A 24,186-nucleotide genomic window follows, 5' to 3' on the forward strand; every position below is an offset into this window, starting at 1 on the left:
GTATCATATTAAATGCACTGTCCCTTAAAGAATCAATATGGGACGCGATTTGTTTTGTGCATACCCTACTTTAAGCTTGGATTGATACGAAAAGTAAAACCGAAAGAGTTTCATGAAACATAGAAGTATTTAATCAGAATGGCAGGTAAGTTGTCTGTCACTGAACGTCATCGTTGTCCTGGTTACAGAGACTCAGACGCATCAGCAGTGCGGTTCTCCCAGATACACAAGTTGACAGTTCTGTAAGCAGAGGATAAGACCCTCTGCACGCACGAGCTGTGTGTTTGTGCGTGAGAAATGTAACCAATATCCCACTTGGTGGAAAGTCAAGTCACTCTTATATAGCACAGTTAAAAACAAAAGGAGTTGACCATAAGTGCTTTACAGATTAACATCTGCCTCAAAACAGGTATACATGCAGGCGCTAGAACAAACAGGCTTTTGATTGCCATGGACGGCCACATTTGTCCTACTTATCAACATTGAATGTGGATAATGTAGCTAAAGCACGACGGACGGAAAGCAAATAATCCTTGTATGCATGTCTTGCTAGCAAAATACCCAGCTGTCAATCAAATTGGAAAACTTTAGTAACTGCAGTAGTTACACATTATTTGTAGCTTCGTGGTCACATCACTTAAAGCACATATTCGATAGCATTTGCAGATGAAGGCAAGAGAGGTAGCCTACATTCCCAACAGCAGATGAAGGCAAGAGAGCTAGCCTGCATTCCCAACAGTAATTTGTGAAGTACAGTATTGGGAAGTATCTTACCCAAACTATTCTTGCTGGGAGCCAATGGCCCTGTGCCACCGGGTCTGTATACTTGCTTAAAGGAATAATACATAAAAGGGAACAATACATAATATAATACAATAGTACATACAATACATAGAGGGCAAGACTAAAATGGACTAAAATTCTGTACAATCAAAGCAATACAATAAGAAGTTAAGAGAAGTCGAATAAAACGAACAACAGATTAAAACACAGAGGACGTTAAAAATAAGTGGCCTTGACAAAAACAAAGGGACAACGTCAGACTGAACTAAACGCAAGAGAAAAAAGGTGTGTTTCAATTTGATGCCAGGAAATGCAAACCTATGAGCACAATTGTATAACCACTAACACTACATAGATGTGCATGACTCATGCGGAAATGCCTGGGAACGAGATTAACAGAAAGATGACATTGTTAATTTTTATTTATTACGGTCTTCAAGTTCCTTTTTTAGGATGATGCGTCTCCGTTGCTGAATCTTTAGCGGATTGGCACGACACAGAGTTTGTACATAACTTTGATCATGAAAAATCATCAACAATTGTACAGATAACATAGTTCTGTATTTTACAATTATACAAATATGAAAACTTTGATAAAATCGAAGAAAAAAATCTATTTTACGATATCGTTTGAGTATATGACCAAGTGGTAGGTGTGACATTACAGTAAACTTGAGGTGCGCTTATAGCACGGGAAAAGAGAGTGGGTTACGCCTCGAATAATGCAGGCGCAGAAAAAAATTGTGCAGGGTTTATACAGGTTGATGCATTGATCCGACCTCAGAAACGTTCTCCTTTGGCATCGTCGTTCTCTTTCGGTTTCGTTCTGTTATCAATACACGATGAAATTCTTAAAACTAATTCTAATCCTCCAGGAGTTGCTTCAGTGTCAAGGTAAAATATTGCTACACATTTTACATTTTCTGGGCAAAATTTCGTTAATGTACTTGCTGTTGCATTTGATTCTGTCATACGTCGTAAGGGTTATAAGGCCATTATTGAGCGAGTTGGTTAAATATGTTATTTATTTGAGGGAAAACCTCAGTGTTAACCTTTAGATTAATCAACGGAATAAAATGCCCATACTATTTGCATGCAACGACAATATCAACCTGACTATACAAACGCATTGGAGGCATTTGAGGTATTTATTTGATTGTGTTTTGTGATGTTTAACCCAATAGTAACTAAGGTGAATTATATTTTTTAGGCTAGATGTTTCTGAATACTTTTCAGTTAATACTAAAATGCCATGATTCAAAAATATATATGAATGAATCATGGATGATAAGTGATAAAGTTATACCGAGGCTATCACCAATAACACTGTTCGCACTTAGCACAATCTTTTTCACAATTATTTTATGACTATTCATAATTGTGGTAGCATGCAAAATAATATATATTCCTACTTACAATAAAATAATCTCAAAATTTTTGGGGAAACGACTGAAAACACAAATTTTTTATTACAAGCTTGATTTTGTCAATTCATACAAAGAATACTGTATGTGACCTTGTACTTTTGGGTACTTAAAATGTATTTATTTTATTACCTCACAAAAGTATTCACTCCCTGGACTTTTCCACATTTTATTGTGTTATAACATGAAATCAAGATGGATTTAATTATGCCCTTTTGCCACTAATCAACAATACTGGTTTCACTACAACTCATTCAGGTGTGTCACAGTGTAAGAGTTGAATACTTATGCAATCGATTTTTTTTCTGTTTCTTATTTGTAATTTATTAAGAAAAATCTGTGGATTTTATTTTTCACTTTGACATTATGGACTTTTTGTGTTCATCAGTGACAACAAATTCGGAATAAATCCATTTTGATTTCATTTTGTAACACAATGAATTTTGAAAAAGTCCAAGAAGAGTGAATACTTTTAGAGCCACCATATGCTGAAATACTGAAAAGGCTAAATGATTCACATACTTTATCTTATGTGATTACTCTTAGCATGTGTTTATTCATTTCAAGAGTATTAATGCAATGATAACCAGTCATTGGCAAATATTTGTTATAATAATAATAGATTAAGGCATATGGGTGGGATCAAGAACTACACATGAAAAACAACTGTGTTTCACCAGATTCACTCTCTGAATGCCAGAAAACAAAAAAATACATTACAAGTAAAGTTAATGGGGTTTACTTTAACTCTGTCAAAATAAGTTGTGTGTGGTGAAGGAGTTTATGCAAATGTATGTTGTCATACTTAAACATGTTAATGCGTATTCAATTTGGATAGCCTAAATATGTGAAACAAAGTTGATTTGGCCTCTCTAAGCTTGAAAGGTTCAAGAAATGTTAATAATAGGGTAAAAAAGGCACATTTTGAAAATGTATGCAAATATGTCATCATAGTTGATGCACATTCAAGCATTTTAAGTTGGCATATCCTAAACATGTTAAACAAAGTCAGTTTGGTCTTTGTAGGTTGAATGGTTGAAGAGCTATTGTTTTAGGATTAATGTAATGTCATAGTCAAAACACCTTTAAACATTTTGAGTTGGGATGATGTCATATATGTGAAACAAAGTTGTTTTCGTCTCTATAGATTGAATGGTTCAACTGAAAGATGTACCGTTAGTAGCCCACTAAAGTCCATGAAGAAATCAGATTGACATGTTTATTGTCATACAGTGGGGAAAACAAGTATTTGATACACTGCCGATTTTGCAGGTTTTCCTACTTACAAAGCATGTAGAGGTCTGTAATTTTTATCATAGGTATACCTCAACTGTGAGAGACGGAATCAAAAATCCAGAAAATCACATTGTATGATTTTTAAATAATTAATTAGCATTTTATTGCATGACATAAGTATTTGATCACCTACCAACCAGTAAGAATTCCCGCTCTCACAGACCTGTTAGTTTTTCTTAAAAAGCCCTCCTGTTCTCCACTCATTACCTGTATTAACTGCACCTGTTTGAACTCATTACCTGTATAAAAGACACCTGTCCATACACTCAATCAAACAGACTCCAACCTCTCCACAATGGCCAAGACCAGAGAGCTGTGTAAGGACATCAGGGATAAAATTGTAGACCTGCACAAGGCTGGGATGGGCTACAGGACAATAGGCAAGCAGCTTGGTGAGAAGGCAACAACTGTTGGCGCAATTATTAGAAAATGGAAGAAGTTCAAGATGACGGTTAATCTCCCTCGGTCTGGGGCTCCATGCAAGATCTCACCTCATGGGGCATCAATGATCAAGAGGAAGGTGAGGGATCAGCCCAAAACTACACGGCAGGACCTGGTCAGTGACCTGAAGAGAGCTGGGACCACAGTCTCAAAGAAAACCATTAGTAACACACTATGCCGTCATGGATTAAAATCCTGCAGCGCACGCAAGGTCCCCCTGCTCAAGCCAGCGCATGTCCAGGCCCGTCTGAAGTTTGCCAATGACCATCTGGATGATCCAGAGGAGGAATGGGAGAAGTTCATGTGGTCTGATGTGACAAAATTTGAGCTTTTATGTCTAAACTCCACTCGCCGTGTTTGGAGGAAGAAGAAGGATGAGTGCAACCCCAAGAACACCATCCCAACCGTGAAGCATGGAGTTGGAAACATTCTTTGGGGATGCTTTTCTGCAAAGGGGACCGGACGACTGCACCGTATTGAGGGGAGGATGGATGGGGCCATGTATCGCGAGATCTTGGCCAACAACCTCCTTCCATCAGTAAGAGCATTGAAGATGGGTCGTGGCTGGTTCTTCCAGCATGACAACGACTCGAAACACACAGCTAGGGCAACTAAGGAGTGGCTCCGTAAGAAGCATCTCAAGGTCCTGGAGTGGCCTAGCCAGTCTCCAGACCTGAACCCAATAGAAAATCTTTGGAGGGAGCTGAAAGTCTGTATTGCCCAGCGACAGCCCCGAAACCTGAAGGATCTGGAGAAGGTCTGATTTTGTTTGAATTTTGCATGGCTACGTAGTGAGCCATTCAAGTCAGTGGAAAGTGTAATAAAAGTTTAATATCTTAAATATAGAACATAGAAAGCTGTCTTCAAGCAACCTGGTCATGAACACAGTTAACATTTGGTCAGTGTCTCTAGCTTAAATGCTGTCGAAAGAGTAGGGTACAAAATAATAATATTGGAACAATAATATTAAGAAGAAATAATTAAGAAATTTAAACTTGGGACTCTTCCTTCACAAGCCCCAGTAAAAAAATATGAATACTAATGTATTGATTGATGATTTAAATATCAGTAATGGTAATGGTATCCTTCCCCTAATGTTATTGTTTTCTTTAAATATAGTAATAACAATAATATTTATAATAAACAACTACAATTAACTGTAGCAGGTGGTTATGACACATGACTTGTTGCTGAAGCCCTTTTATCTAATCTAACATGCTGGATTCCAACAAAGTATAGTTGGTCTATTGGTTAGTTTGAAAGAGCATTATGTGATCTTAGCATTCAAAGGAAGTCACAAAACAATTTCTATTAGTGCAATCTAAAGGGGTGTGCTATTTTTACTTTCTTTTAGGAAATCAAAATTCCTCCTCTGAAAATGGAAAAAATGCATCACACCTCGAGCATTACAAAAATCAAAGTGAGTAGCTATATTTCATTTTGTTTTCTTAAAAGCCAAACACAAAGACACTTATTTTAATTCATCTCCTATTATTACTGCTGTTTGTGAGTTTCACACTAGTTCTTTCAAGTATCATTAACATTTCACACAATCCTGTTCTCAGAGCATTAATCACAAATTTGGTGCAACCACTTGCTCCATTTTGTGCTCTCCATATTTGATCATTTTCTTTGTGTTTAAAGAATGCCAAACAGGATGTTGAGGCAGTTAGGAGCTTTGCTGTTTGCATATCAGTTACATTTGCAGGTGCACGCCAACCAACACTTTGATAGGCATTACACCCAGCCTAAAACTGTGCCTATTACTTTACATTTTGCAGACTTAATGTAACTTAAAACATCCTGCACTCTACATCAGTACCCATAACATTTTATTCCAGTAATGTTTGACCATCCATAATTTTCTAATAGAACCTAAATAATTAAATCCTTCCATCTCATATATCATTGTAATTTGATTTTGTCAAATCACAGAATCATTTAATGGATTGGAATGTCTTAAATGTCATGATTGACTTGATTTAACATTGTCTCATTCTCATTCACAGCTATACCCTACATAACTCTACACTTTAATGCATGTTCGTGGAGTCCCAGGATCCTAAAAAATGAGAGCTGGACTTCAGTCACATTGACTGCACAGTCCAGAGACAAAGTAGCCCGTCAGATCTGCATGGGGCATGGGTGTGGGGGTGTTTACAGGGTTAGTGAGACCATTGCCCCACCCAACAGCACCTGTCTTAATGGTTGCATCTATCATGATGGTCGCCTTCAGAACTGCGCTTATGCTACAGAAAGCAATTGCACAATTGTGTCTGATGTTGTTTGCGGTAAGTCATGCTTTAAAAGATGCACATTTTCTCACATGGTCTAGTGGCTTCATAAAATATATTAAGGACCCATTACTTTCTCAAAATGTTGTTGTTATAGATTTTATTTGTAATTTATTTGGAGTCAACCTGTGGCAATTTAATAGACATGATTTAGAAAGGCACACTCATGCGAACAAAAAGGTTTTAGAAATTTGTGCCAATTTATTGAAAATAGAAAACTGATATCTTATTTACATAAGTATTCAGACCGTTTATAATATTAATTGTTTGCAATTACTCCTCGCATGTTTAGGGAGGTGCAGTTTCACAAAAACAGTGAAGTACCTGTTACGATGGACTAAGGAATGGTACGAAGCACTCATTAATCAACAAGCGATGTTACATGCCACTTAAGTAACCATGCTTTTGGGAAACGCACTGATAAAATAACGAGGCCCTTACGTGCATCTTACGGTCATCTTAGTGATTTGGGAAACTGGGCCTACAGTGTGTCAATTGGCAATAGAGAGAATGGGTCTGTCAGAAGTGAGGATGGGTATGGGTTCACCACTCTGACTGCGTGGGCAAATGGTGAAACAATTTAGGAATAAAGTTTCTCATAGTAAAATTGCAAATAATTTGGGGATCTCATCTACAGTACAAAATATAAGAGATTCAGAGAATCCCGAGAAATCTCTGTATGCAAAGGACAAGGCCAAAAAAAGGTTTTTGGATGGCCGTGACTTTCGGACTCTCAGACAGCACTGCATTAATACTACAAGTACTGTATTTCTACTGCTTTTTGTTGTGAAAAAAAGGATGCGTGTCTTTAAAAAAACATTAACATGTTAAAAATATGTTTATCCCTGTATTTCATAGTATTCTACCATTATTCATAAATATTTGAATCTCAGATTTCAATAAGGATTTTAGTACATATCAGTTCATCTACTTGGTCATCATCAAACTATATAGAGTAGTCTAAATTATGAATTAAAGAATTTCTTTTTTTATATGGTTAATTAATAAAAAAAATACAAGAATGTGTTTATATTGAATGTCTTATCATACAAAAAAAATGTCAAAAAAAGAATACATAGAACGATTATTTCTAAGATCACAGGCTATGGTATTTTCATTAATTTATTAGGCCCTACAAATGTACAAAATGAATATTACACAACACTTTAATTATTCAAAGATGAATCTATCAGAATTAAATTTTCATTTTGATATCATTTTGATGATGTACAAGGTAAAATAAGAGACATTACGGACTAGTTTGTGACAATCAAAGGATATATGCATGAATAGCCTACACAGGCCTGAATCAGGTTGCTTGATAAAAACGATACATTTCAAAGAAGGAATAGGGTTAGGGCTACAGCCTATTCATAGAAATAAAATTTATGAAGTTGATAAAATTACAGTAGCCTACATGAATAATGAAATTGACTATTTGATAAAATACAGAAAATTCATTTCTTGATTATTTTGTATGCGGGCCCATGCATTTATGCATGTCATTTGAACTTTAAACTTGAACTGCCACACAGTCAGCACACAGTTTTGTGGGTTTGTGTGATCAAGGACCGGCAAACAAAACGGTTGCACTGCACACAGTATCATTTGTTTTGTTCTGTGTGCACTTGCAGACTTGACACTGTCTTGTTGCCGGTTGTGAACTGCTGAGGCTAGGGAAGAGGATGAATGGGATGAGCTGCCTCCTTGAAGGCTTGATTTTTGGCTGTGTTGGCGTCGTTTTCACGATGCCAGATCCATTTTAAAATCTCGTCTTGGTGATTGTCTTGTTGAGACATTGCTTGTACAACACGTGCATTGATAGCAGCCATGTCTAAAAGGTTGTAGAACACCGCAACAGGCCAGCGACGAGTACCTCCTTTTACAGAGCACAGTCTTGCCATCTGGTTGAGGGGATCCACACCAAGTTGCCCATCCCTATTCTAGATTCATGGCTTACAGCTCATGGAAATAAGAAATCCAGTATCACAATATATTAGAATAAAAAATGTATAATACAGAAATGTCGACCTTCTGAAAGTATGTTTTTGCACTCAATACTTGGTCGGGGCTCCTTTCGTATGAATTGCTGCATCAATGTGGTGTAGCATGGAGGCAATCAGCCTGTGGCACTACTGAGGTGTTATGGAAGCCCAGGTTGCTTTGATGTCAGCCTTCAGCCCGTCTGTATTGTTGGGTCTGGTGTATCTCATTTTCGTCTTGACAATAACCCATATATTCTCTATGGGGTTTTGGTCAGGCGAGTTGGCTGGTCAATCAAGCACAGTAATACCATAGCCAGCAAACCAGTTTCCAGTCGTTTTGACACTGTGGGCAGGTGCCATATCCAGCTGGGAAAGGAAATCAGCATCTCAAGAAAGCTTGTCAGCAGATGGAGGCATGAAGTGCTCTAAAATATCCTGGTAGACGGCTGCATCGACTCTGGACTTAAAACACAGTGGACCAACACCAGCAGATGACATGGCACTCCAAATCATCACTGACTGTGGATACTTCACACTGGACTTCAAACAACTTGGATTCTGTGCCTCTCCACTCTTCCTCCAGACTCTGGGACCTTGATTTCCAAATGAAATGTAAAATGTACTTTCATCTGAAAAGTGGACTTCGGACCACCAAGCAACGGTCCAGTTCTTTTTCTTCTTTGCTCAGGTAAGACACTTCTGACGTTGTCTCTGGTTTAGGGGTCGCTTGATACTAGGCATGCGACACTTGTCGCCCATTTCCTGGACATGTCTGTGCAACTTCAGACTCACCCCACTCCCTGTGAAGCTCCCCTAAGTTCTTGAGTTGGCTTTGCATGACAATCCTCTCAAGGATGCGGTCATCCCTGTTGCTTGTGCAACTTTTCCTAATACACTATTTCCTTCCAGTTTACTTTCCAATTAATATGCTTTGATACAGCACTCTGCAAACAGCCAGCTTTTTCAGCAATGACCTTCTGTGGCTTCCCTCGTTGTGGAGGATGTCAATGAGTGTCTTCTGGTCACTTCTGGACAACTGTCAAGTCAGCAGTATTCCCAATGATTGTGGTTATGTGTACTGAACCGGACAGAGATTGAAGGCCCAGGAAACCTTTGCAGGTGTTTTGCGTTAAATAGCTGATTAGAACCTTTCTCAGGTTGACATTTCTGTATTATAAATTTGTTATCCTAATATTATGAGGTACTGGATTTTTGATTTCCATGATCATCAAGATTGAAACAAAAACACTTAATGTCCACTGTATGTGTAATGAATCTAGAATCTATGACGGTGTCACTTTTTGAATTGAATTACAGGAAAAAAAAATACTTTTCCACAATATTAAATTTTTTTGAGATGCACTTGAATGGGCTAGTGAGTTCTATTTTCTTCCCCTCAAAACTATTACGTTCCACGGGCCAGATGGAATTGCCCCCACAGGCCTTTTTATGCCCGACCCTGCTTTAAACCTTTGCACTCTGTTGCATTGCGCCACATGTCATTCATTTCAACGGAGACCATTCATAATGGAAGTGAAAGCGGTGATGTTTCTGTTTGCAAAACAGATTCAGCATACTTTGAAAAATGTCAAACTTTGCATTACCTTTTACCAAAACTCTAAGCATGTTGGTTTTAAATATGGCTTTAAGGGACAGGTTCAGTAATAACCCATTCCTATAATTTTCCATTTGAGTAGTTTTTAGTAGTTGTGTTGAATATGTTGTTTATTAAGATGGGATTTTGATATTTTTAAATAACGTATAGTGTTATTAGCATTTCATCTGAATCTCATGGAATCCTGTGTATACTACTCCAATAGATATATTGTAATTAAGAGATTTAAAAAAAAAAATATCTACAGTGAATGGTCAATTTAACATTTAATGGATGTTATTTGAACAAGGTTATTGTATAACAAGTTTATTCAATACAACCTTATCCTCTCCTATTGACAATATGAGTGTGGTGAAGGCAATTTTATTTGTCAGAGGAATATTGTCTCATTCTGATACAGTACCATGTTCCAGTACAATGTCTGAATGAACTTTAGATTGATGTATTTTTTGGATAGAAATTGAATAACAAATTCCTGAACTAGTCTTAGAATAAAGCATTTTACATCACCCCAAAAAAGGGTTTTGCAACATTTCTGTGGTTAGGATAAGAATCGGGTTCCTTTCTTTTTCTATATCACCTCAAAACAATGTATGAAATCTCCACGTCTATATATATTTTTTAAATTGGCTTTAATCAATGTGTTTTGTGTAACTCCAAGATTGAAACAGCAGAACATCTTTTCTTCACCTTTTGGGAAGTCTTTCTGTACTACATTACATATTATACGCTAATTACAAACCAGTTTAATTCATGATAATTGCAATGTCCTGAACTGAACAGACTTTGCCACTTGAGGTCTATGATTATGGATTGTTATGGTAATAGGAAGCAGGGCTGCTCAGGGTTTTGTGGGACTGGGTTATATAACAGGTGAATTGAGACCTTGCTATCAGTGAATTGAGATCTCTTGCTCTCTCTGAATTGCCTCAGACAAAGAGACTCTCAGTGCTTTAAAACTAAGACTAGTTAGGTGTTTCAGGCTATGTTTATTCTTTTGTACAGCCCCCTAATAACACATTTTTGCTTCTCTCCCCTCACACTTTATTGGAGTTAGTTAAACTAGATGATGGGGAAACCTGTAAATGTAAAATTGGTGTCAGAAGTGTGATTGGCCCAGATTGCGATTGGAGAGACATGTCTCCGTGAGGGACTTATTGCAGTGAATCATGAGTATGCCCTCTTTTGTTTGGTGGGGGGTAGTGTAGCAACCTTGGTAAGGCTACTACTTGCCCCTCCAAATGGGATATCTATTTGTAACTGTGGGTAGTGTGCCTGGCTGAGGAGCCGAATGTCATGGTTTTGAAAAACTGTCCGCCAAACGTTACAGTATTCAGTAACACTAAAACATACCTTCCATTTTTACCTCTGCTGCAACTTGCAACCAAGCATAACTTCTTGCAACTTGGTAACAGTAACTGTCAGCAGTAATATCAAAAAGACAAGGAAGTGCTGACATGGCAAGGTTCAGACTCTCCTCCATGTTCCAACTGGTGGTAAGTTGCGGTTACTGCTATTCCCCGTCCTGTAGGGGAACAAGGGTGTGTGAATATGACATACAGCCTAATGACATATGTTTTAATTTGAAGGAGGCTTATCGCCAAATGACGCATGTCGATGCATACCCAAGACAGTTAAATCTACTTGCTCTTTTCATGCCGAATGACCAAAATTATATATATGTATTGTTGAAGGGCACCAGATTGTGAGGCTGGCTGGAGGCGCACACCACTGTGCTGGACGTGTGGAGCTGTGGAAAGAGAAAAAATGGGGCACGGTGTGTGACGATGAATGGGACTTGAGGGATGGCAACATTGTATGTGCTCAGCTTGGCTGTGGCTATGCCCTCAGTGTGACAGGGCAGGGTGGAGCCTTCCCTAAAGGAAAAGGTGACATCTACCTGGATGAGCTGAACTGTACTGGTAAGGAGGGTAACCTGTGGCAGTGTCCAACTGCAGAGGAAAACCTTGACTGTGGACACAAGGAAGATGCTGGTGTAATATGCTCAGGTGACTGTCACTCTGTGGTTTCCTATAAACATACATTAAAAACAGTGCATTTTGGCAACTACTTTAGTCTTTTTAATTATTAACAGTGTACTGAAATTCTGGACAACAGGTCAATTGTAGTTGGACATGGAAGTTAGAAGTAAATGAAATATAGATTAGGTCATTTTGGTCAAATTTTGTTCTTTCCCTTTGCATACAATCAATTGTAAATATTTATATTACTTTGTAAGTAATTCCTGAATGTGCACATTGTTATAGCCTTTTCAAGTTATGATAGTTTTGTTGTCCAGACTGTCAATAAGACTTGATTGTCAACAGTTTGTTACGGTAGTCTTGTTGTCCATTAGGTTTGTATACATTTTAATGTGTAGATTTAATGTGTAGATTTTGTATGCAATTTTCTTTCCACACACTTATTGTACATATAGTACTAACTGGTCACATAGTAGTTTCACATTGTTGGTTCAGCCAGCACCTACAGTATCTCACAAAAGTGAGTACACCCCTCACATTTTTGCAAATATTTGATTATATCTTTTCATGTGACAACACTAAAGAAATGACCCTTTGCTACAATGTAAAGTACTGAGTGTACAGCTTGTATAACAGTATAAATTTACTGTCCCCTCAAAATAACACAACCCACAGCCATCAATGTCCAAACCGCTGGCAACAAAAGTGAGTACACCCGTAAGTGAAAATATCCAAATTAGGCCCAATTTGCCATTTTCCCTCCTTGGTGTCATATGAATCGTTAGTGTTACAAGGTCGCAGATGTGAATGGGGAGCAGGTGTGTTAAATTTAGTGTTCTTGCTCTCACACTCCCTCATACTGGTCACTGGAAGTTCAGCATGGCTGCATGAGTGTTGCCAGCACTGGGGAGCTACAGTTCATTGAGGGAACCATGAATGCCAACATATACTGTGACATACTGAAGCAGAGAATGATCCCCTCCCTTCGGATACTGTGTCGCAGGGCAGTATTCCAACATGATAACGACCCCAAACACACCTCCAAGACGACCACTGCCTTACTAAAAGAAGCTGAGGGTATAGGTGATAGACTGACCAAGCATGTCTCCAGGCCTAAACCCTATTGACCATCTGTGGGGCATTCTCAAACGGAAGGTGGAGGAGCGCAAGGTCTCTAACATCCACCAGCTCTGTGATGCTATCATGGAAGAGGACTCCAGTGGCAACCTGTGAAGCTCTGGTGAACTCCATGCCCAAGAGGGTTAAGACAGTGCTGGAAAATAATGGTGGCCACACAAAATATTGAGCTATAGGTCTTTCTGTGTAACTACCTTGGCAACTACCTTTTGTTGCCAGTATTTTAGACATTAATGGCTGTGTGTTGAGTTATTTTAAGGGGACAGCAAATTTACACTGTTATACAAGCTCTACACTCACTTCTATACATTGTAGCAAAGTGTAATCTTCAGTGTTGTCACATGAAAAGATATAATCAAATCTTTGCAAAAATATGTGAGGTGTGTACTCACTTTTGTGAGATACTGTACTTCTCTTAATTTATTGTGTATTGAACCCATTTTCACTTCCTCCTTTACAGAGCTGAAGGAAGTGAGACTTACTGGAGGTGTGGACCGTTGTTCTGGTAAAGTGGAGATTCACCGCAATGGATCATGGGGGACAGTGTGTGATAACTGCTGGGGGAAAGAAGAAGCCTCCATGGTGTGTTCCATGTTGGGCTGTGGGAAACCAGTTAATTTTTTAGCGTTCAAACCCCCTTTCACCCACAACAATGGGACTCTGTATTTCTACCAATGCTTTAAACATCACACAAACCTTTGGCAGTGTAAGGAAATGACCAACAAGACAATACTGTGTGCTGATTCAAAAGCAGCTGGACTTATTTGTAGTGGTAAGTGAGATATTCCTGTGACATACATTACCAGTCAAAAGTGTGGACACACTCATTCAAGGGAATTTCTTTATTTTTACTATTTTCCACATTGTAGAATCCTGAAGATATCAAAACTATAAAATAATGGATATGGAATAATTTAGTAACTAAAATAAATATTTTGGATCCTTCTAAAAGTAGCTACCTTTTGCCTTGATTACAGATTTGCACACATTGGCATTCTTTCACCCAGTTTAATGACATAGTCACCTGGCATGCATTCCCAACAGTCTTGAAGGTGTTCCCACAAATTCCACAAATGGGTTCTCAGAAATGCTGCTTTCTTGCACTCTGTGGTCCAATTTATCCCAAATCATCTGAATGGGATTGAGGGTGGATGATTGTGGAGTTCAGGGAATCTGATGTAGCACCTTCACTCTCCCTCTTGGTCAAATAGCCCCTACACTGCCTAGAGGTGTGTTTTGAGTCATTTAGTCCTACTAAGCAAAAAAACAGATGGGATGGCCTAGAATTCTAAATAAATCACAGACAATGTCACCTGCAAAGCACCATCCACACCGATCCATGCTTCACAGTGGGAACCACACATGCAGATATCATCTGTTTATCCACTCTGCGTCTCACAAAGACATGGCAGTTGGAACAAAAATCCCAAATTGGACCAAAGGAAAGGACCAGACATTTTCAGGATTGGCTGACCTTAATTTCTTAAAGTAATGATGTACAGTCATTTAATTTAGCTTATTTGAGCTGTTCCTGCCAAAATATGAACTACTACCGTACAGACATAATGATGGTCTTCTGTATACCCACCCTACCTTGTCACCCTCTGTATACCCACCTTAATGCATAAGAAAGACTTTCCACATATTCACTTTTAACAAAGCACATCTGTTAATTGAAATGCATTCCAGGTGACTACCTCATGAAGCTAGTTGAGAGAATGCTAAGTGTGTGCTAGGCAATGGGTGTCTACTTTAAGGAATCTATAATGTGAAATGTATTTTATCTCTTTTAACACCTTTTGGTTACTACATGAGTAACCAAAAGGTTACATGTGTTGTTTCATAGTTTTGAAGTCTTTGAAGCTAGATTTTTAATTATATGCAACTGTATAATTTAATTATGATGGTGTTAGCCTGTGTGTATGAAATTCCATTGTTGTAACTTTGTATTATAGTAAAATTTTTATTTGGTATTGTAAATATACACATACACACAATGCACATTATATAATGAAAATGTGTATTTTACATGTTCTGGCAGAATCTAGAGGACAATATCTTCCACTTACTACAGAAGGAAGCTCAACAGTGCTTAACAGCACCTCAGGTAAAGGAAGGTGCAAATATTTAGACTTTTGAAATTGTTGTATATCAAGATCAAAAGTTTATACATGTTTTTGTTGTTCCTTAATTGTTTCTCTTCTAGACCCAATGACTACAACCAGTGTAGTAAATAATGATTTCCAATGGCCTATGTCACTAGAGGTTCTGGGGTGTATTGTCCTGGCTGTCCTTCTGTTCATAGCTCTGGTCACACTCACTTGGCTTTGCTGCTGCTACAGGAAGAGATATGGTCAGTCACACATACACTCTGATTAATTACCGTATTACAAATTGTACATACAATGGGGAAAACAAGTATTTGATATACTGCTGATTTTGCAGGTTTTACCACTTACAAAGCATGTAGACGTCTGTAATTTTTATCATAGGTACTCTTCAACTGTGAGTGATGGAATCTAAAACAGAAATCCAGAAAATCACATTGTATGATTTTTAAGTAATTAATTTGCATTTTATTGCATGACATAAGTATTTGATACATCAGAAAAGCAGAACTTAATATTTGGTACAGAAACCTTTGTTTGCAATTACAGAGATTATATGTTTCCTGTAGTTCTTGACCAGGTTTGCACACACTGCAGCAGGGATTTTGGCCCACTCCTCCATTCAGACCTTCTCCAGATCCTTCAGATTTCGGGGCTGTTGCTGGGCAATACAGACTTTCAGCTCCCTCCAAAGATTTTCTATTGGGTTCAGGTCTGGAGACTGGCTAGGCCACTCCAGGACCTTGAGATGCTTTTTACGGAGCCACTCCTTAGTTGCCCTGGTTGTGTGTTTCGGGTCGTTGTCATGCTGAAAGACCCAGCCCATTTTCAATGCTCTTACTGAGGGAAGGAGGATGTTGGCCAAGATCTCGCAATACATGGCCCCATCCATCCTCCCCTCAATACGGTGCAGTCGTCCTGTCCCCTTTGCAGAAAAGCATCCCCAAAGAATGATGTTTCCACTGTGGTCCCAGCTCTCTTCAGGTCATTGACCAGGTCCTGCCGTGTAGTTCTGGGCTGATCCCTCAACTTCCTCATGATCATTGATGCATGGAGCCCCAGACCGAGGGAGATTGACCGTCATCTTGAACTTCTTCCATTTTCTAATAATTGCACCAACAGTTGTTGCCTTCTCACCAAGCTGCTTGCCTATTGTCCTGTAGCCCATCCCAGCCTTGTGCAGGTCTACAATTTGTAAGTAGGAAAACCTGCAAAATCGGCAGTGTATCAAATACTTGTTCTCCTCACTGCACAGTGCCCTCCACTAAATATGGGCAAATCTGTCTGTTATTTTTTATCTTCTTGATCTGTTAGTCAAAATATGAACAAAAATCTAACCTTTAATTAAAGTAAAAATCTATTCTCATCATAGAACAAATGTTTCAAAAATATGAGCCTCAGTTATTGGCACACCTTCATTTAATACAGTTATTGGCCACCTCCCTTTGCCAATGTAGCCGGCGCGGTCTGCTCGTTGCCGACTACTGCGTTGTGTTCCGGTGCACTGAAGACAAGACACTGGCGTACTTGAAGGCACTTTATTGTGTACAACTCTCTCAATCTGTTCAACATCAAGGAGAGAAAATGTTCAAAACTCTACCCTCGACCAGAATCCGCCTCTCTCAGTCGAGTAGAATGCAGACTGACTATAATCACATTCAAAAATCAAAGGAATAAAATACAACATAATTGGAAAATAAACATTGCATCTGGTGCTTATCTTATGTGTGTCATATTGCATGTTATCTCTGCCAAAAACTATGAGCTTTTAGCCTTTACATTAATACTGTGCAACATGACATAAACCATCTTTCAAATAGGTAATACATACAGTAATATGCACGAAGCAACATGTAATCCTTCACATTTGAGCTTTTCAGTGCCATTAAACACTAATCAATACATGAAAACATTTTAAATGAACATATATTTTTAACCTGATATAGGGAATACATACCTGTTCAACATCAAGGAGAGAAAATGTTCAAAACTCTACCCTCGACCAGAATCCGCCTAACATAAAAAAAAAAAAACTGAAACGTGGGCTTCAACACGAGAGGATAGAATGACGATCGCTAACTTACAGATAAACAAAACATGAGGTTAGCTAAGTTAGCAATTTCTCAAACTCTCAAAAATAGCTAAATTCACGACACAGCTTGATTAAATGTATGTACACTCATCATATAATATACATACAAGTTACTATGTGCACTGAAACGTTTTAGTTTTAACAGGTATATCAAGTTTATATCAAGCCGAAGTGAACACATACCTCTCTCAGTCGAGTAGAATGCAGACTGAGAAAAGCATGAGACAACTCCGCATATAACCAAACCAACACTCTAGAGGGCGCACTTACACAACTAACTCTCCCAATATCTGTAAACTACACGAAATGTTGAACAATACAATATTTTGGTGAACTAAACTCACAAAATAAAATAAAAAATAGAAAATCAACGGTTCCAAAAATCTGTAATTCTTTGACCTGTTACACCAAGATAACAGCTTTTTAGTGTTTCTTTTATAATGCATAATGAGGTTAGATAACACATGCCAATGGATCTGAGACCATTCTTCCATACAGAATCTCTCCAGATTCTTCAGATTTGGAGGTCCATGCTTGTGGACTCTTCTCCTCAGCTCATCCCACAGGTTTTATTTGGGATTTAGGTAAGAGAACTGGAAAGTCCATGGCAAAACCTTTATCCTGTGGTCAGTGCTGGTACTTGATGATATCATATTCTATGATATCCTAACAAGTTGTCCCGAGCCTTTGGAAGAAAAACTTCCCCAGAACATTAAATATCCACCACAGTACTTTACCAGGGTTTATTCTGGCTCAAAATTAGGCAAAGGTGGTACCCCAACCCACACTACTCTGTGCTCCACCGGATGCCCCTCTGTCATATCTGGCTACACACTTGAAAAAAGAAACTAAACTATTATTCTTTTTTGTTCTCCTCTGCCTGTCTAGGACTAGTAGATATTTTATAGGATTTAAGTGCATCCAGCCTATAGTTTCTGTTTGGCTCTTTTTCTAATCCCCGAAAACATATTGGTTCCACAATGCTTCTAGCCCACAGAGCACATCATGTCTCAGCCACTTGAAAACATTTAGCCATTTAGCATGAAAACTATGTTTATTAGAAGAAATAGGAATCACATAAAAATGTGAAATCACTCATCAAGCTTAATAATTAATTACAGTCAATATTATTATACACATCAGAGCTGTATATATTACAGCTTTTTTCTCCATTCTTGCCTTGACGCCACATCATTTTTCCTTCTCTCTTGACTTCCGTCAGCTGTACTTGGCTCTGTCTGTGTTGACCCAGCACCATCACGTTCTTTCAGATATATTTTTAGTGACTTATATGTTAATCATATATTTTGACACTATAAATTGCATACATATCGTTGGGGACAGCTTACCCTAATCTAATCGTCTTATCACCAGTCATCTTCTTCTGTCTCTATTGAAGAACTCTATTTGAGAAGAAAATCTGTGATTCTACTAAAGTCATCTGAAACATTAACAAATGTTATGCAGACTGGATGTAGTATAGACGTTATTAAATTTTATTGAAATATTTTGACATTCTTCGGTGTAAAAGAAAACTAGGAATCCCTGTGATTTTTACTAATTTCCGCGATGTCAGGACCTGTTAGGTCCTTTATGCAAGATTACCAGATCATAGACAGTAAACCATGAATCCGCATACTCCTAAAAAACACAGCGCAAATGCAATTTTTTCTATACAACCCTATCTGTAAATCGACTCGTGCAAGCCCATTAAAAATAGCCCAATTTTGGGGGATACCTACCCATCTTTCAGGTCCAGGCTATGCCCCTAGCCATCTCTACGGTGGTCTTGGGGCCATAGTCAGAACATGGCAGATGAGAGGCCTCTAGGCATCTCTGCACAGTTGTTTCTTGTTTTCCCCAATTAGAGGCCCTAGGCATCCTATTAAGTTCAGCCTTTTGCCACATTCTCTGTGGATTATTGTTTGTGCTATGTGCCTTTGTTTTGTTTTTGTAACCCTACATTAAAGTAATGTCGTGCTACTACTCTGCGCCTGTGTCTTGCCTCCTGCACCATGACACCATCTGGCAACACTCCCTATATGAAAAAAAAGTTTCCTCCTTATGGTCACAGAGTGATGGCCAACTGAGGCATTCTGAAGCGTTTGAGGCTTTCATCAAAATGGTTCAAAAATCGGTTCAATTTCTCGAGGCTGTGAAACGCACTGCACAGTGGTGTCACCTGTTGGTCAGGAATAAATATCAAATCAAATATCAAATGATCATATAGATGTCTTTTCCTCAATATCCAACACGACTTTGTAGCACAGTGGTTAGGCATGCGCTTTCCAAAGGGAAATTGTAATGCCCGGTTCGTATCCCGTGTTCTTCTTGCCTTTCCAGCTAGCATTTTTCAACTCTGCATCTGTTCTAATGTTTTGTAAGGCAAGAGTGTCATAAGAAAAACAAAATAAAACAAATTATTTAAACAACACTCAAAAAACACAAAAAACATTAAACATGATCTGGATTCGATCTCACACCCTAAGTAAGAAAGTGGGAGTCAGCGACACTACCAACTGTGTCATTGCTGGACTTGTAAAGCTAACAACTTGATAAAATAAATTACTAAATACGGTGACCAGTAGAGGTTGCTGTTCAAAAGTCTCAGGCACCATACCACAACATGCAACCGCAGAATTCTGCATTTTCCAAAGAGGCTTTGGAAAAAGCATGTGATCAAACGTGGCTTTGGACATCATTAATCACATGGTATTACACCAATGCAAGCCACGGCCCTTTCACATGGATTAAAATGGGTTGAAATTTCAAACCCTCAATCAAAAAATTTGGTTCAGTCTCCTGATGAACAATAATTTAAAAACGTTTGTTATTACCTTGGTATTACTGAAGTTAAAAATACTAAAAATATTTAGTCAGCCATCAATTGTGCAAGTTCTCCCACTTAAAAAGATGAGAGAGGCCTGTCATTTTCATCATAGGTACACTTCAACTATGAGAGACAAAATTTGATTTTATTTTTCCAGACAATCAAATTGTAGGATTTCTTATGAATTTATTGTTAAATTATGGTGGAAAATAAGTATTTGGTCAATAACAAAAGTCTCAATACTTTTTTATATACCCTTTGTTGGCAATGATTAAGGTCAAACTATTTCTGTATGTCTTCACACAGGTTTTCACACACTGTTGCTGGTATTTTGGCCCATTCCTCCATGCAGATCTCCTTTAGAGCAGTGATGTTTTGGGGCTGTCGCTCGGTAACACAGACTTTCAACTCCCTCCAAAGATTTTCTATGGGGTTGAGATCTGATGACTGGCTAGGCCACTCCAGGACCTTGAAATGCTTCTTACGAAGCCACTCCTTTGTTGCCCGGGCGGTGTGTTTGGGATCATTGTCATGCTGAAAGACCCAGCCACGTTTCATCTTCAATGCCCTTGTTGATGGAAGGTTTTCACTCAAAATCTCACGATACATGGCCCCATTCATTCTTTCCTTTACACGGATCAGTCATCCTGGTCCCTTTGTAGAAAAACAGCCCCAAAGTATGATGTTTCCACCCCCATGCTTCACAGTAGGTATGGTGTTCTTTCGATGCAACTCAGCATTCTTTCTCCTCCAAACACGACAAGTTGAGTTTTTACCAAAAGGTTCTATTTTGGTTTCATCTGACCATATGACATTTTCCCAATCCTCTTCTGGACCATTCAAATGCTCTCAAGCAAACCTCAGACGGGCCTGGAAATGTACTGGCTTGGGACACGTCTGGCACTGCAGGATTTGAGTCCCTGGCGGTGTAGTGTGTTACTGATAGTAACCTTTGTTACTTTGGTCCCAGCTCTCTGCAGGTCATTCACTAGGTCCCCCCGTGTGGTTCTGGGATTTTTGCTCACCGTTCTTGTGATCATTTTGACCCCACGGGGTGAGATCTTGCGTGGAGCCCCGGATCGAGGAAGATTATCAGTGGTCTTGTATGTCTTCCATTTTCTTATAATTGCTCCCACAGTTGATTTCTTCACACCAAGCTGCTTACCTATTGCAGATTCAGTCTTCCCAGCCTGGTGTAGGTCTACAATTTTGTTTCTGGTGTCCTTTGACAGCTCTTTGGTCTTGGCCATAGTGGAGTTTGAAGTGTGACTGATAAGTTTAAACAGGTGCCATTAATACAGGTAACGAGTGGAGGACAGAGGAGCCTCTTAAAGAAGAAGTTACAGGTCTGTGAGAGCCAGAAATCTTGCTTGTTTGTAGGTGACCAAATACTTATTTTACAGAGGAATTTACCAATAAATTCATTAAAAATCCTACAATGTGATTTTCTGTGGGAAATAAATCTCATTTTGTCTCTCATATTTGAAGTGTACCTATGATGAAAATTACAGACCTCTCTCATCTTTTTAGTGGGAGAACTTGCACAATTGGGGGCTGACTAAATACTTTTTTGCCCCACTGTAAATAATTAAGCAAAAGTAAGATGTTGGCAAACAAACTATATAAAAAGGAAATATGAAACTAGCAGTACATTTCCTGAAGAAATGCGGTGTGCTTGCTAGCTACCCTACTCCTTCAATTTGCCTCGATTGCAAATTCAGAATGCCATCGAGAATTGCCTCTTGTACCCATACAACTATTTGTCCCACTTGTACATACATTATACATTTCCTGTAAATTTGAAAATTTTCCACTGCACATTTAGAATTGAATTTGCATTAATTGTACATCCATGTATTCCACTTGTACATACATACTTAATACTTTTTTTGCCCTCCTCTATTTACACTTCTGGTTAGACACAAACTGTATTTTGTTGTAATGTACTTATACTGTTCAATGACAATACCGTTGAATCTAATCTAATAGCTGTTTAAAAAAGTGTTTATGGTTTAAAATAGTGTTTACCTATCGAAAGGTTTGGAGTCTGCATTTTTTTATGTTCAATATATACTGTTGGTGAGGATAATTAAATTAATTAATTAATTCCCATGCATGGTAGTTAAAGTTCATCAGTGTTACCGACAGGTCTCGTGTCTGTAGCTTGAACGGTTAAAAATATACGTCCTAATAGTTAGTTAACACTATTTACGCTAATTAGCATACATCAAATCGAGAAACATTTCATCATATGAACTGGGGATAGCCTAAATATGTAAAACAAAGTTGGTTTCGTGTCTGTAGCTCAAATGCTCATTGCACTAATTAGCGTACAGAAAAATCGATAAATGTTTCTTAATAGAAGAACTGTTGAATTGTCAAAGAAAAGGCACTGCTAGAAGTCAAAGTCTAATTTAATTTTGTTAATAACATTTTAGTATGTATAAAGTATACAAGTCAAAATGATGCCTGGGAACTCCATACCAAAGGACAGCAAAGATCTTTTCAAACAAGGCAACCTTTAAAATAGTAAAAGGGGGAGAGAAAGGTGAGAATGATATTTGATTAAGTTATATAATGACAGTACCTGTATCTTTAATCTAGAACAATGTAGAGAGATAGTTGCATGTATTGTATACTTACTTAAAGGCTGCATGGCCCTCTGAATGCCCTCAAGAAAAATGGCATAGAGAGAGAGAGGATACATGATAAATCAGATAAATTATAGATTCAGATGGTAACACTATCTTCTAGAAAATGTAAGCAGAGTTGCAAATGTAACCATAGATTGTAAACTCACTACTAAATAAAAAGAATGCCTGTGAACTAAATTTCTGTTAAAAGCAGAAACCTTTTCAAACAAATTAAGGCAACCTTTGAGAGAGAAGGGTAGACAGAGAGAAAGGTGAGACAGAGACATTATAACTGGGAGTGGAAGACAGGTGGACTGCCATCAGTTGGTGTGCCATGAAGCATAGGAGTGGACAGTACATTACACTGTCCAGGTGAACAAGAGACAGAAAGATAGAATGAAAGACCTAATATAGGCCTAACAGGAATTAGGATGCTGAAATTAGACAACTTTCCTAATTTGAAGTAGGGACATCCTAAACTGGTGAAAAAAAGTTGGTTATGTCTCTGTAGCTCAAACAGTTCAAAAGATACAGCCTAATGATTAATTAACACAAGTGGTCATTAGAGTTAGCATAAAGGGCTGAATTATAGTTCAATTGTTTTTTGACATAGCAACTCATTTCATTGTCAGTTGTAATGGTAATTCCATCAATAGGAACTCTTAAAGGACTAGGTACAGAGCAAGCGTGCCGCACAAGCCCTGAAAAGTGAAGCCAAAACGTCTCGATCGCCCCCTGGTGAGTGGTCCCAGTATAGGTCATAAACCCCGCCCTCCCCATGTTATTCAATGGGACGCGAGACCAACTAAACAATTCAATTACCCTTCAATTATCCTTTTTCCGAAGCTGGTTTCTGTCATTTACTGTAGTTTGTATCACGCTAATGTAAATTCAAGAGTTTGTTTTTAAAATAAGTTGGTTTTTAGTTAGTTATTTAATGCTCTAAAAACGGTGGTGTGACATTGTGATTCACAGCTTTGATTGACAGCTATCTGAGCCAAGGAGCCACTGAAGCGCCATCCTCCTTCGGAGGACTGAGGAGATTGGAGCTTTACATTTAATCTCTAAATTTCTATAATTGATATAATTTCACACGGACATAATGGGTTGTTCTGCAGTACATTGTGCTAACCGATCTGGCATTTCCAATCGATCTTTGAATTTTTTTTGGTAAGTTAAATGTATAAGCTATTTAATTAGTGAATAAATGTAATGGGCTAGCTAACGTTAGCTAAAAGACAACAAGCCTCGTTAATAGCCATGTTAATAGCTAGCAGGGGATTGTTAGCTAGAAGTTACCAATTATTTTTGTATTAGGCCTATTCTAAATTAAGGTTAAACATGATGTAAGTTAGGCTATAACATATCGTCTAGGTTTAACAAGCAAAGGTTGTACTGTACTTGGACTTGCGATTGATTACGGTATGCGCATTCTGCGAGGGAGAGTGAGGGCGGGGCACAGGGGAGGGGCCGTTGATTTCGCGGCTTTACGGCTTTACGGCTTTACTTCCTGCTCGCTACTGCGCATAACTACTGCGCAGAACTGGTCCCAAGATCGCTATCTGC

General features: G+C 38.4%; 1 protein-coding gene across 4 annotated transcripts in view; it reads left to right on the plus strand.

Annotated features, from left to right (window-relative positions):
* Positions 1-1,164: 1,164 nt before the first annotated feature.
* The window catches only part of LOC105008731 (scavenger receptor cysteine-rich type 1 protein M130), a 50,203-nt gene continuing 27,181 nt past the window's right edge, over positions 1,165-24,186 (plus strand). For 2 of the 4 annotated variants that reach the window (XM_020044358.2, XM_010868087.4), the window contains exons 1-7: positions 1,165-1,677; positions 5,299-5,364; positions 5,954-6,235; positions 11,533-11,847; positions 13,418-13,729; positions 14,999-15,064; positions 15,164-15,310. In XM_020044358.2, coding sequence (XP_019899917.1) covers positions 1,626-1,677; positions 5,299-5,364; positions 5,954-6,235; positions 11,533-11,847; positions 13,418-13,729; positions 14,999-15,064; positions 15,164-15,310 — 1,240 coding nt within the window. In that variant the 5' untranslated portion in view covers positions 1,165-1,625. The remainder of the gene's footprint in view (positions 1,678-5,298; positions 5,365-5,953; positions 6,236-11,532; positions 11,848-13,417; positions 13,730-14,998; positions 15,065-15,163; positions 15,311-24,186) is intronic. The other 2 variants (XM_020044357.2, XM_010868086.4) reach the window with 2 other exon arrangements.

Source organism: Esox lucius, chromosome 10 (genome assembly GCF_011004845.1).
Source record: "Esox lucius isolate fEsoLuc1 chromosome 10, fEsoLuc1.pri, whole genome shotgun sequence".
Taxonomy (NCBI): domain Eukaryota; kingdom Metazoa; phylum Chordata; class Actinopteri; order Esociformes; family Esocidae; genus Esox; species Esox lucius.